Source organism: Peromyscus eremicus, chromosome 6 (genome assembly GCF_949786415.1).
Source record: "Peromyscus eremicus chromosome 6, PerEre_H2_v1, whole genome shotgun sequence".
NCBI classification, from domain to species: domain Eukaryota; kingdom Metazoa; phylum Chordata; class Mammalia; order Rodentia; family Cricetidae; genus Peromyscus; species Peromyscus eremicus.
The window spans coordinates 107,783,862-107,799,099 of NC_081421.1; the positions used below are offsets into that span (position 1 = coordinate 107,783,862).

The 15,238-nt window shown below is 39.9% G+C and overlaps 1 protein-coding gene across 3 annotated transcripts in view; it reads left to right on the forward strand.

Annotated features, from left to right (window-relative positions):
• Positions 1-8,596, forward strand: part of Ppp3ca (protein phosphatase 3 catalytic subunit alpha) — a 274,974-nt gene extending 266,378 nt beyond the window's left edge. For all 3 annotated transcript variants that reach the window (XM_059266312.1, XM_059266313.1, XM_059266314.1), the window contains one exon: positions 5,942-8,596. In XM_059266312.1, coding sequence (XP_059122295.1) covers positions 5,942-6,138 — 197 coding nt within the window. In that variant the 3' untranslated portion in view covers positions 6,139-8,596. The remainder of the gene's footprint in view (positions 1-5,941) is intronic.
• Positions 8,597-15,238: the final 6,642 nt, after the last annotated feature.

Genomic DNA, 15,238 nt, shown 5'->3' on the forward strand with positions numbered 1-15,238 from the left:
TTCAGCTCAGTCTCCTCTTCAGTTCTTCTTGGCTGGAAGAAGGGCTCAAACCCACACGTCAGCTTAATCAGTCATGTCGAACCTGAAAGCACCTCATTCACCGCAGTTCACCCGTCCTCCCTCATTAGTACATGCATCTCTTATCTTCAGGCCTCCTTGTGGGACAGCTCATTTAGGTTACATGTGCACACAACAGTAGGCTTGACTCCTTGGAGCTATTCTCCATCAGCCAGCTGATTAGTGTAAGTTTTCTGTGACATCCTAATAGTCTACTTATTGACGTGGCTGATGAAATGTACACACAAATATATATATGCATATATATATATATATGCATAACTATAGATTTTATTGGAAAGAATATAAGAAGGGTAATTTAATTATCCACTTAAGCAGAAATGAGACTTATACAAGCCTTTTCTCTGATTCATCAGAAATACAAAAAGAGTGATCACAACCGCATTTTGGTTTTGTTTTTTTAATAATGACATCTTTTTGAAGTAGACATTTTACTTTATAGTCATAACTGGCTAGACAAGTATCATCCAGCATAACTTTTTGTGATGATGGGAATTTTTTATGTCTGCAAAGGCTGCTGGTGACACAGAACCATTGAACAGTTGACATATAACTAATAGCCCCTAATTTTCAATAAATTTAACTTAAATATTCACATATAGCTAGTGTCACCCTTGTTAGACAACACAGTTATGTATACTCTTTCTTCTGTTATGAATGTTCTTTTATCAATTTAATTAACATTATCACTAATTAGAATATAACTTATACAATATGGAAATTTTGCTTCTAGGTTAGACTTCAACAGAAAAAAAAATTACAGGAAAAATATACTATAGTATGTTGATACAATCTCAGCCTCTAATTTATTTCTCCCCTGGATCTTTCTCATGTTTTCTTTCCTATCCCTGTCCTTCATCCTAAAAGACTCAGGTATTTTACCATTACATTTTTAAGACATTTCTTCCACACAACACATAATGATCAACTTATGAGCACAAATTTGCCAAATCATCACACTTTAGGAAGAACAGTCATAACCTTTATTTTTGGATAATCTTCCTCAAAAATCACTGCCTTTGAGTTGCAACAAAAATTCAAAAAAGGTTTAGTGAAAGCAGGAAAATCTATAGTAGTTGAGGTAGAAATCCCTCTTTAAATCTATAGTTAGAAATTCATCACTTCTTAAAAAAATAAAATAAAATAAAAGTTTCCACCAGGATGAACACACTGAGAGACTAGCATAAGGAGACCATGGATATGCCCAGAATGCACCTCTGCCCAGCTGATGGAAAGCTGCAGCTCCTAATGAGCTCAGCAAACAGCAGAGGCCCACACGCCATCAGGGACTGACTGCAGACGGCCTGGGCTGAGGACACACAAGGCTGTGTGTGTTTCTCCCCCAGCAGTGCTGGTGTGGTTCCAAGGTTCTGGCTTTGCTTCTAAACCTAAGGTCTTTATGTCTTTACAGTGCATAGTGTCACCTTCAGATGGTCACCTGTGTGTGTTTGTAGCTTCGGTTACTCCAGTTTCTTTTCTTTTAAACCCATCTGTTTGTGTTATTCTGTGTTGAATTCACACACACACACGCACACAGTTACAAATTACAGACTTCATTTGTCCTGAGAATTTGACAACTCAGTATACAGTTGAAACTAATACCTTGCCACTGCTTCACGGTTCATATCTGACTCCCTGCCATTGGCGTGAAAGCAGAAGCTGCTGAAAGCTTTGGCATTCAGCTCTTCTCTGTACTTATGAGGAATTCGGAATGCATTGTTAACTGGAATGCGTTATGTGACCATTGTTGTAGTTTTAAATTTGTAAGTTATGAGGAAATGCAAATTAAAGCCCAGGGATAGAATATCATCAATGTTAAGCATTTTAAACTTAGAGAAAAGTTTAATATTTTAGCATTTAATTAAAGGAACATCATCTAGCCATAATAGCACAGAAGAACTCATAAACCTGCACAAGGACATTGGAAAGCCTAAGTAAACAGAGGGCTTACTTAACCTCTGGAATTACTGTTTCAGTGTATCATTATACTTTACTCAAGGACCGCAACCTTGAGACACCCTGTTCCTGAAAATACTGATGGAATTATTACTGCTCCTGCCTTTTCCCCACTCAACTTGCAACACTTTAGGAACTTCATTTCCAAAAATAGTATTGCAGCAAGAAAAAGAAAACAGCCTGGACTTAGCCTGCCTGGCAAAAGACTTCCAGGCCTTATCATTCCCTCTGTGGTTCCCTTCGTCTCCCTGACCTCCTCCTCCTCCAGAACTTGTCTTTTAAGACTCCTAAGTGTTTGCCACCTAGACAACTTGATTTTATGTCCCTTACACTCCCACTCCACCCCCATGCATTTGTATCTCTAGAGGAAACACTACCATTTACTGTTCAATAACATAAAGTATCTCACTGATGTCACGGCCCAGCTCCAAGCTCGCCCTGTTCCTCTGGCATCCAACTCCAAATCACCAAGCGTGGATTCTAAACTGCTCTTAGAATCGGAAACACTTTGTAGATTTTCATAACCCAGTCATCAATTAACCCAAATAACAGAAGGCTTTTCTGCATGGTTCCCTAAAGGACTTCATCATTGATTAGGGAGCCAGGACCTCAAGCCAGCCATTCATTCCCTCAGGTGTATGCAGGCCCTGACTGACACTTCACTCTTCCGTGGTGTTTTTGGTTTTTTGATTTTTTTTCCTTTCTCTGTAGTCTTTCTGTCTAGTTGTCTGTGCCAGAAGCCAGCACTTAGAGGAACATTAGTCCCCAGGTCCTTTGCTGTCACTGACTTGTTCTTAGCCTAAAAAAAAATCCTCTGCTCATTTTCTCATTCATTTTGCACCCCTTTCTTCTCTTCAGCTACTGTTGAGGCTATTGAGGCTGATGAAGGTAAATTGGCCAGTCCCCTTTCTGTTGTGCCTGCAACAGACAAGGGCTCTGCTGGGTGTATTCATTTTTTTTTTTTTTTTTTTTTTTTTTTTTTTTTTTTGCTGTAGCTTGTACAGAGTGTGTGGGTGTTGGGCTAACAGTTGTGGCTCAGTATTAACCGAAATGTTCTTGCTTTAAAGGGGAAAATGTCCTTCTATGGTTTGTTTGTTTGTTTTTTTCCCTTAAAGCTATGTTTGACTTTTGTATACAATGAACCTACTCTAATCTCAGAAAACTAAAGGATTATATATATATATATATTTATTATAAATTTCTATATATCATGAATGATGTGGGGTGGGGGTTATGGCAGCTGCTTTGACAAATGACATGTAAAATGATCTGCTTTGAGCTGAACCATCCCTCCCTCAAATCACTCCCAGGTAGGACAGAGACAAAAGAGAATAAAATTCAGTTGAGTCTAGTCTTTGCAAGCTTGCAACCACAGAAATGCTTGGTAATGCTTTGTTATGGTTCAACATCACTCGTGTCTCTAAAATATTCCAATGTGAGACAGACGTGTAGAGGTAAACTTTTATCCTTGTCATTGTTGACCAATTGATATGTGTAAGAAAGTTAGCACTCACAAAATATTATGAAAAGCCCGAAAAGTATCTGTGGCGGTGAAGTGGCCAACAACAAGGCTATCGGGCAGACAATGAATTAATGATCCCGAGTGTCTGCTCTTTGCTAGGCCTCTTGCTAGGAGCTTCGGAGGAACTTGAGAATGGTATCTCTCTAACTGATTTGGAGCACTACTCAAGAGCAGTATTGTTGATACCTTAGTCACAGTGTTTAACTGAATGCTGTTTTACTACGTGGTTACACAGTAACTGCACATGGAAATAGTTTTGAATATTATGCATACCACATCCTCTGGGATTTTTTTAAAGCATAATTTGAAGTTCCCCTTTAAAACAAAATTCTTCAGTTGTATTTTGTTCTTGCAAAATGACTTATTTTCCACAAATTGTGTGCATATATAGTCCTTTGGTGTGATGTAAAAAAAAAAAAAGTGTCACTTTAGCCTTACAATTTGCTCATGATTTGGATATGGTAGGGGAAATGACAGTGATGTAAGAGAAAAATACAACTGTTTCCTAAATAGCAGTGAGCAAACTGCTATTTATGTGGGAATTCTCCATTCCTCTTGGCGAAATCTAATCTGCAGTGTGCATTCCTGTTGACAGTTTGGCTGTTTTCTGTGACTCTGTGGCTCTGTGTTGTGTTAAGTATACTCCCAATGTAAATTGCTAACCCCCACTGTCTGACCGGCAACTGGAGCAGAGCACTTCCTTCCACGCAGGGTAGACAGATGCGATCAGCAGTGGAGCCCCATCCTGAACTAGGCTCTGGCCCAATAGATTTGGCATTCCTATGTTCCTACCCTATCAGCTGCAAAACCTAGAGCCTCCACTTTCTTTTAACGAATGAAACGGTTTTATGACTTCTCACGACCAACTTTTGGCTATGAGATGATGCCATTTAGAAAAAGACTAGGCTATCTGTTATTTTTTTGCCCCATAAAATAATTGAATTCATTTTCAGGGTGGGTGCTCATTAGACAACTCGATTATTTTTCAGTTTATTACCAAATTACAGAATTAAAAAGCTTTGCTTTGGGCCTTGGTCTTTCCTCATCTCCCCATGTTCTTCCTCTCACATCTGACTAATCACCATTATGCTAACCTGAAAATGCAGATGGGAAACAATTTGTTGTTCTTTCTAATGATCTTTTAAACAACTGTAAATCTTTTAGGACTGTCATCTGTACTAGTGAGAGGCTGCACATTTGTGTAAGCTGCTTTCCTTTTGTCCCCCAAAAGTGGGGAGGAGAGAAGTACCTTGAGATTGCCCTTAATAAGCTGTGGAGATGCAGCCCAGTTCAGCATTGGTGATTGGCCACCCGTCCGTATCAAGCTCACATTTCACGGGGAGTAAAGCAAACTGATGTCATTGGTTCTCCATCTGTGCCTTTGACTTTCAGCTCGCTGGTGGTGCACCCACTGAGGAAGTTTGTACGTTTTTCAAAAATGCCCCTCGTATCTCTGTAGCGTACTAAGGGTCATGAGAAGAAAACGCAAGAGAAGTCAAGGTTTTAATTAGAAGGACCAAAACCAATTCATTTTTGCTAAAAACTGTGAAGAGCATTCACCTTTGGTTCTTCTTCAGCCACCACTTAATATTGTCCTAATGAGAGTGAGTTTTCCTTGGTTTAGGCAGTAATGGGTACCAGATGAACATCAGTTTGACCTGTTTGCTGCTGAAGGGCAAAAAAATGCTTCTCTACTTAGTCATCTGATCTTTATTTTTGAGTTTCTTTTATTCCTCACCCACTATACATAGGCTTCTAAGTGGGAAAACAGCTTGTGATTTCATTTTTTCCCCATACCATTGAGTGGAGATCTTTGCGGGATTTGGAGATAGGGAAAAAAAAAAAAAAGCATCCCTGTCAATTCCTTTTCTAGTTCCTTAGACCTTCTGTTCTAAGCCATGGCTAGAGTTCCAGGTAGAGCAGAAAGGGCTTCCACTGAAGTTGCTGTCGCTAGCACGGTGGTAGGGTAAGCATGGGGGAAGTGTAGGCTTTTTTAGCCCAGGGTGTTAATGGATCATCACGCCAGTGGTGTGGCCAGTGTTGCTGGATCCAGAAGCCTGCCCCTGGAACAGCTTTTTCCTTTATATATCCACTGTGGATTTCTGTGATCTAAACTTTGATGAAGACAAGGAAAATGCTTACATCTTAATCACTTCAAGAGGACATTTTGGTTGGCAAGAGACATTGGCTGTTTCCAAACCCCTGGTTCCCTCCAGTATGGTAAGGAGTTTGTCGTGTTGTGTTCAGGTCCCGTCACGTTGTTCTCCACTAAAGGACTCCCACCCACCACGAAGTCTCTAACCTCACCCGACGCAGCCGCGGTGCCTTTGTGATGCTCCACCTAACCTAACCCTCTCTCTCTTTTCTTAATGATTTTCTGTTTAGCTATCAAAGGATTCTCACCACAACATAAGATCACTAGCTTCGAGGAGGCGAAGGGCTTAGACCGAATTAATGAGAGGATGCCGCCCCGCAGAGATGCCATGCCCTCCGACGCCAACCTTAACTCCATCAACAAGGCTCTCGCCTCAGAGACTAACGGCACGGACAGCAACGGCAGTAATAGCAGCAATATTCAGTGACCACCTCCTGTTCACTTTTTTTTTTTTTTTTTTTTTTTTTTTTTGAGCTGCAGGTCATGATGGGATTGCTGCTTCTCAGCAGTTGGATGTTCTTGCCTCGGACGGTAGCTTGTTTGCTCTGGGGGCCAGGAATTGGATTCAGTTTACACTATCACGAAAAAGAGAGGGAGAGAGATAATAAACTATATTTTGGTGAGGGTGGTGATTAAACACCTCTTTTGGGTATGCCTTTAAAAAAAAATGCTTCTAGGAAAAAAGTATTAAAAAGAAAGCTAATGCTAGTCTATACTGCAATGTTAGGGGAATGAACATGTTTTCCTACTACACTGGGGACTTCTAGATAGGTTAATGAAAGGCCTTTTATTCTGTTACTGGACACGAAAACTTTGTCTAATTTCTTATACTCTATTGTACGTTTACAGTTGCAGCACTAAAAATGGATGACATCAAACATTTTTAACAACAGAAAATGATGTACAAACTAAATAAGGACTATTTATTGATAATGTTTTGCTACTCTTGTCAGAAAATGGCTATAAACTGAATTAGGCAGTCTTAAAAAAACAAAAAGAAAAAAAAAACCTGGAAAAAAAAAAGAATGTTGCAAATTTGTTAAAATGCCAAAAAAGGACAGTTTAATTTTGTATAGCTCGTGCTTACCTCAGGCTCCTTTAGTTTGCTTGAATGCCCTTCTTTCCATAGAACACTTATTAATTTGGCAGTGAATACATTTTCTTTAAGTTTAAAAAAAACTGGAATAATTACACCCATCTTTTTTGCTGTTTATATTTAGGGGTTTTGTTGATAAATCAAGTCTTGGTTGTGGCTTGCTGAATTCAATATTTATGAGTGGTGCATTTTTAAGTATAGTGAACACGACACCATAGTGCAGTGACGAAGCATCTATATTCTGTAAAAAACAAAAACAAAAAAAAATCTGCCTATGCATGTTTTTTAAGAAAAAAAATAAAATGGCTGTATCGGCCTGTATGGGACTGTAATGCGCTTAGTGGTCTGACATATACTGGAAATGTATGTATACTGGCGTACTTTATATTCTCTACAATGCTTAATGCCTTTGAAATTTTGTAATCAAAAGAAGCTTTGAAAAAATCTAAAGGGGAGAGTATTCTTAAAAGTTTTTAACATAGGCTTGTCAGTGCACACATAGATGGTTGGCATGTTTAGCAAACTTTGTGAAATTTAAATAAGTTTGTAGTTACATGTGAAACTCTAAATGCATGGTAACCGTTACTGTCATAACAGTTTAGTTATTTCCTTCTGTTCTGTCATGTGCCACAAAATATGTACTTTTTTTCACTTTTTTTCCCCTTTGTATATTAGTTACGGGTTACAACTGGTTCATTCTGAAAACAACAACAAACAAAAGTCCATTCATAATTTTTTAACAATTGTATAAGTGCCCAAGTCATTCACTACAGCCTAAAGCCTTGCCTTTGTAATTTGACTTCTGAAATGTTGGCAATCAAAGCATGCACCTGTAACAATGACAAAGAAAAAGCATTTTATATTACTACTCAATAAAATGTGCATGAACTTAAAGAACGCTCATCCTTTCACTGGGTCTGCTGCAGGGAACCGTGTGCACAGCCACCGTGGTGTCCTCTGGGTGCTGGCTCTTCACCCTGCACACTTAGGACAGGCCGCTTCCCAAGGGCCTCATGATCTGAGGAGTGCTACCCACTTCTGCTGGAAGTGTCTTGGTGGACTTGTGTCTCAAAAATCAGGCGAGAGAAGTCTACTTAAAGAGCAAATGCCATCTCTTGGCTCCCTTGAATGCAGGACCTATTTAAGAAACTAGAGCATTCCTTTTAATTGAAAAAAAAAAAAGAAAGAAATCATCTTCAGTTTGTTATCAGGTTGTTTCAGTTGTATGGGATGCCCTCCCTGCTATAGCAAAAAGGACTAGTCTCCTAAGCACATTTCCATCAGAGCAGAGCTGCAATTGTATTGAGGTGAAGTTTGTATTCCCATGCTTTTAGTCATTATCACATGGAGATTTAGGAGACACCACATTTCAGTTTGTTTCTAACATTGTTCATTTTCCAGTGCACTTTGTTTATGTAATAAATTATGCCTATTATATTAAGTAATAAGACTATGACGATTAGTTATAGAGTGTACCAAAACAAAGATACATTCGCTGACAAAAACTTCCCCATGGTTATTTGAATGAATCAAAACGTTTTTCCTATGGATATTTCCCCATCTTCAAACAAAAGTGGCATCCAAGGAAAACAGATGCAACTTGCTAGAATGGTGTGAAAGAAATGGTGATTCTGGTACCAATTTGTATATTTTCTTTCTTCCAGCTGCAGAGAAAATATCCCAAAAATATCAATAATTATTATAATAATCAGGTTTTTTGGATTCCTTTCTTTTGCAAATTGTGCTAAGGAAACTATGGCATAGAAATAAACATTTGACATTGAAATAAGCAGTTGCTGTGAGTATTGCTTGTCTTTTTGCTCAGTGTTAGGGAAGTGACACTGTATTTTTTCACATAATAATTTAATCTGTCAAAGGAATTAATACAGAGCTGAAGGTCTTCTCCAGAACCAACAACACTTACAAATACTCGATAGTCCTGTCTCTTTAAGATGTGGACCGACTATTGAATTCATGCATTCTCTTTCTGGGTGCCTGGGTACAAACACACACATGGATGGGTACTCACACAGCCACACTCTGATCCCCAAGTTGCCTTTGCCTGTGCCAGAGTGACTTATCACGAGGTACCAATTCTGCTGAATTTTTATGTAGTGTTTGGAGTTCTAAGAGCGAGATCTGCTAGTCCCACCACAGCAGACTTTCTTGTCTGAAATATAGCCATCTTACATGTATTTTCAAAAAATAAAAAAAGAACTTGAGAGACTCAACTGTAATGAGAATCGAGTATGCTATCTCAGTATGTCTGCAACCCATCACTTAGGGTCACTGTGAACACTGGAATAGTCTATGCCATCTGTCTGTCCATAGTCCTGTGATGCTGTGAAAGCCCTCTGAACTATTTTGTCCTGAAATATTTGCTTTTTGCCCACCCTTATTGTACCCATGTGAGATAATTTTAATATGCATCCATTTTCCCTATCCTTAAATTGGACCTTTAAGGTAAAGTCAGCTACATGGATGGGATAGTCTGTACAGCCTTACTTAAGAGTATCACACTTAAACTTGAGTACTTCCTGTCTGTCACTCACTGGGCCCCTTGAATTGGACAAGCCAGAGATCTCTAAAGCTGAAGATACTCTCGTTACAATGGTGATATGGCCATCTACTTCTTTCATTACGTAGGCAGCATGTTTCTGCTGTGTCCCCCTCACTGTGGTATGTTCATATTTTTCACTCACATTCATGTACATGCATATGTATGCACGTGCACATGCACATACACAACCACTATGTCAGGCAGTCCTGACATATATATTACAATATTAAATTTCGGCATTTTATAGGACAGTGAGTCAGTATTGAGCTTAATGTGGAATGCTTTTCACTGTGTTTCATGGGCACTCCCTTCAGGTTTTTCTTTTAAATAATGTAAGCCAGCAACACCCCTAACTAGGTCCTTGATGATATGTTCATTTTTTTAATGAATATATAGTAACAAGAGGCACAAAATTAAGAAAAAAAATGTACATACTTCTGGTGACCATATTGTCAAGAGACAACTAACATGTTGGTATTTATGTTGAATGATGAAGACCCAGCAGGAAAGTCTGTTTGATGGAAAGACTGAGGAAACTTAACAGGTAAACAACAAAGTCATGTTACCAATGGGATTTCAGAAGACGACGCTGACATTGGAAATCATCTGCTTATCATAAAGGAGAAATGGCTCCGAAAGGAACCTGCATTCCATGAGAGTAAAGGCTCACTCATTGAGTTCAGTTACAGACACCCTGCATTTGGCATCATACATGTCTTCTGAGAGAAACTGAATGGGATAGGTTAGACACTGTGTCTGGTTAGAAGAGCTGACTTCAAGGATGGAAAGTAACCTGCACCGTATCTAAATGTCCCTGAAACAGCACAAGATTGAATGTCCCTTCAACAAGAAGATTCAGAATGTCCTGTCAATTATTCTATATAAACTAATGTAGCATGAATTTCTAAAAGGCCTTATTAATAAAAACAAATCAGGAGCCAGGTATTGGGGTGAACGTTGAATGATCAGAGAAACAGAACAAGCCACATCCAACCTCACCTTGCCAATTCCTCAGCTGATCTTGATTCCTCAGACTGAAAGCCTCTGAATCCTGATCCAAATGGATCTCAGCTGAACTGCAGCTAAAAGCTAAAAGCTTAAAGGCTCTAGTTCCTGGTCCTCATGCCTTATATACCTTTCTGCTTCCTGCTATCACTTCCTTGCATTAAAGTTGTCTGTCACCATGCCTGACTGTTTGCAGTGTGGCTGTGAACTCATAGAGATCCAGACAGATCTCTGCCTCCTAAATGCTAGGATTAAAGGTGTGTGTGCCACTGCCAAACCTATGTTTAGTATAGTGGCTGTTCTGTTCTCTAACCCCCAGATAAATTTATTGAGGTGCACAATATGTCAACCACAAACTAATCCTTCAAAACATGGTGTTTGCAGTCACACTGTCTCAGGGATAAAGCTCTGCATCAACTGACACAGCCCCCTATGGGTTTTAAACATTGGGAACCTTTCATACATAGATAAAAGGTAACAGCTGACAGGAGTTTTCACGAGATTGGCAGGGAGGGGAAAGAAGTTAGCTAATAAGCTGAGATCTCAGGACAGAGTTAAATTCCTATCTGAAGGCATTCCTTCCAAGTTACACAGATTGAGTACCCCTTGTCCAAAATGCTTAGAACCAGGGGTGTTTCCAATTTTAGTATTTTTAAGGTTTTGTAGTAAGGTCAGATATACCATTGAGATCCCCAATCTGAAATCTGAGATACTCCGAAATCCAAAATGTTGGAATTATTTCACAAAGTTTCAGCATTCAGACTTTTGGCTTAGAGATGCTCGTCTTAAATTTTCAGGTTTTTTTAATACACAAGTGCTAGGGATGGCTAGGTCAATTACTAATAATGCCACGACGTCTATAGGAATTAGTCGTGCATCTTCAAGGTGGCGTGCAAGATCACCCACCTATGACTCTTGGCAGTCAGCTGACTTTCCAGTCTCACCCCAACTTGACTTCAGCTATGCTGGACTGCACACAAGCTCTTGAGTCACCATAGGTTTCTCAGCCCTCTAGATATCCCCTCATGCATTCTCTGTGTGGAATTGCTTTCCCCTGAAGATGTCATGTTTATCTTCAGTCCTGGGGTGAAGCACACCCTCCTTCCTGGGAGAAGTGAGGTATCCTATCCTACCTGTGTTTCAACATTTACTCCACTCACGTGCAACACCATTTGAGAATGGTTGCTTCTCTTTGAAGTTTTGGCATGAAATTTATCCAACTTGGTGTCCTTTGGAGGAGGAAAAAGGAAAGCAAGAATGCAGATTTTTTTCTGATACCCTCACAGTGTGGGAGACTCTTAAGCAAATATTTAAGGAACAATGGGTTAGTCCTTTGCCATCGAAGGGTCCAAGTCCTCCTCATGAAAGTTCCCTAGAGCCAAAGTCAAGGTGGAGCCTTCTTTTATCCTACCCCTCCCATCATAATCACTATATCCACCACTGCAACTTGTTCTTACAAAATTTGTAAATTTAAAAATGCTTTTTTGAGGGTCAGCAAGATAGTTTAGCAAGAAAAGACACTTGTGACCAAGGCAGATGGCCTTCATCCAATATTCAGTCCCCAGAATCTACATAGTGGGAGGAAAGAACTGCATGCAATAGCATTTGCATGTATACACACACACACACACACACACACACATTAAAAAATGCTTTTTGAATGTATATTCAGTACAGCCTACCTTAAAGAACTATATAATGGCATTGAAGTTTTAGCAAGAGAGAACCACTCCTTTGGATTCAAAGCAGCACCTTTTTTGAAAAGTCTTTTGTTTAAAGATAACGCATTAGCAAAGGAAACCACAAGCCATTTGCTGGCTGCTAACATCTTAGTGAGAAATAGTTAATCACAGTTCTGACAGGTCCTATCAAAGGCTAATAAATACACGGCTGTTTATAGAGAAGAGACTGTTGGAGCATGGGAGAATGCTTCAGGAGAATGGGGTGGGTGCTGGAGCTCAGAGAAAGGCCTGATGGGGCACATAGGTGCTACAGCTGTCTGTGCTAGGTGGAAGCCCCGTAGAACAACACAGTTCAATGCCCAATCTGCTCTGTCACAATGTTCAACAGTGGCATGAGTCAGCATCTGTGCATAAAGGCTAGTGAGTGTGAGACATACCCACTGGTTCTGATCAGAGTCAGCCCTGCTCTACTGCTTGCCACATGGTGATGAGACCTTTACTGAGCTTCACAAAATCTCATTCCATCCTTGGCCAAATGAGCGATGAATTCTTAAGCTCTCTGTGGGAATTAAAAGACACAGTGTAAATGAAGTACTTGGCAGGTCACAAAACAAGCCCTCAGGATAGGTATATTGTATTAGGCAGCCTGCTGAATTATATGAAGGCTTACATATTCCATAACTGAAACTCCTGTGTGTGTGAGGTGCTGTCCACTGAGAGTATTTGTGTGCTCAGAAACACCTAGTAGGAGAAATGGTGGAGCTGGAGCTTTCTTAAGAGGCTGAGTTGGGGAGCAGAGGGGACTTAGGCTATCTGGGGAGCAGCTGGTCTAGCCTGGGAGATGCAAGAGCAAAGAAGAAAGGACAGCCACTTTGGTTAAATCCCAGGAAGAATGAGAGTGAAAGATGTAACTAGATACAGCCAGATGAATTGCTTGCATCCAGAATCTTCAGTGCACAAAATGACATACCTGGCAGACTATGGGCAAACCACAGAGACACTGCTATTATTTGACAGGGATATCTGGGACTGTGTGGCTTCCAGATTAATTTGGTGGATGGACAATATCATCAAGGACTTAGGCTGTCCCCATCCTTCTCGGGATGTTGGCATCTGTCCTTGGCTGCAGAAAACTGTCCATAAGTACCTGGCATTGCTTCCTCACACAATACTGTTGGACTACTGGAAAATAACAGCAAAATACCCTATAAATATAGCTGAGCTGAATTTATTGCTTACTGCAGCACTGTAACCACTACCTCAGCGGGGCCACAGTAAATCCAGATGGGTGGAAGGCAAAAGCAAAATATTTATGGTGTTTTGTTTGGTTGAGGTTGTCTTTCTACGTAGGAGTCTAATAAAAATCAGAGGAAGTTTGTGGCTCTGTGGGTTAAAATTGGTACACACAGCAAGGGGGCACTTGCTAAGAGAGTTTCAAAGACATAACAGTAAATATCTAGACAAGGATGAGACTTTGTTTCCTCAAGTTCATTAAGATTTTTATGACAACTGAAGCCGTGTGTGTGTGTGTGTGTGTGTGTGTGTGTGTGTGTGTGTGTGTATTAAAGAAATAAAAGAAGACCAAAAAATATGCTGGGTCATATTGAATGCATGAGTTCAGAGACTCGATGCAGCTAAACTGTCAATTCTCAAAGGATTCTATAGATTTAATGCACTTCCACCAGAACTCATAGCAGGTACTTATAGATACATATATGTAAGCTGATTCTAAAATCTATAGCAAGAGAATCTAAATAGGGGGCTGGCACTGTGGCCTGGTGGTGGCATTTAGAAGGCTCTGTTCAATCCCCAGTACCACCAAAGACAAATAAAATTCATTCTGTCTGTACTACTAAGCAGCTTGCTACCTTCAGACCCAAACAAAGCTCTGACAATGGCAGAGACCAGACACACCCCCACAAATGGTCAACTGGGAAGCATGCAAAGACAGTTCAGTGAAGTAAGAGAGAACTTCTAGAGAACTCACTAAAACAATGGAGATCCGCTGACAGAAGAAAAGACAGGTTTCACTTCTCTCCGATGACTTGCTACAAAATAAAAGATAAAACGGATTGTAGATTTCATTTTAAAACATGAAATTTTAAAAAATTACTATATGAAAGCATTAAAAAGTACATTTGTGGCCTTGGCTAAGCATAGGCTTCACATATATGACATTAAAATCATAAGCCAGAAGTGAAATTTACAAATTAGTTGGATCTTATTAAAATTATTTTTTCTTCTTGCTTCACAGAGTACTTAGTCTGGAAGAAAATGTTACCAGATTGTACCTCTATCAGAGATCTTGGATGTGTGCAAATCTTTGTGAACTCAGTAGCAAACAAATTTTAAAATGAGGAAAAGATTTGGAAAAAGAAACACCAAATAAATACGCAGAAAAATAAATGTGCATATTAAAGGATGCTCAACATCATGGTGACTGGGAAAACAGAAATCAGAGCCCTAGAGACTGTTGTGGTCTGAATATAAAATGCCCCCCACAAGCTCTTGTGCTTGGATACTTGGTCTCCAGTTGGTAACAAAGCTATGGAACATTCGGAAAATGGAGCCTTGTTGGAGGAAGTGCATCACTAGGGGGAGGGACTTTGAGGGTTCATAGCCAGCCCCACTGTAACAATTCCTAAATGGTCTTTTAATAATAATAATAATAATAATAATAATAATAATAATAATAATACCCAGAGCCAGAATATTGGGGTAAATGCTGAAAGATCAGAGAGACAAAGGAACAAGCCAGAGCCACCACCTCTAACCTCACCAACTCCTCAGCCTGCAAAAGCCCCAGTTCCTGTCTTCTCACGCCTTATACACCTTTCTTTGCCCAGCCATCACTTCCTGGGATTAAAGGTGTGTGTGCTTCCCAAGCAAAGTCATGAGATCTCAAGTGCTGGAGTATAAGGCGTGTGACTCCCAAGTATTGGGATTAAAGGTGTGTGCTACCACTGCCTGGCTCTGTTTCTCTCCTTGACTGAGTCAATCTCATGTAGTCCAAGGTGGCTTTGAACACAGAGATCCAGATGGACCTCTGCCTCCCAAGTGCTAAGATTAAAGGTGTGTGCCACCACTGCTTGGCTTCTATGTTTAATCTACTGGCTTGTTCTCTTCTCTGATCTTCAGGCAAAGTTTATTAGGGTATATAATATATCACCACACTCCACTTCCT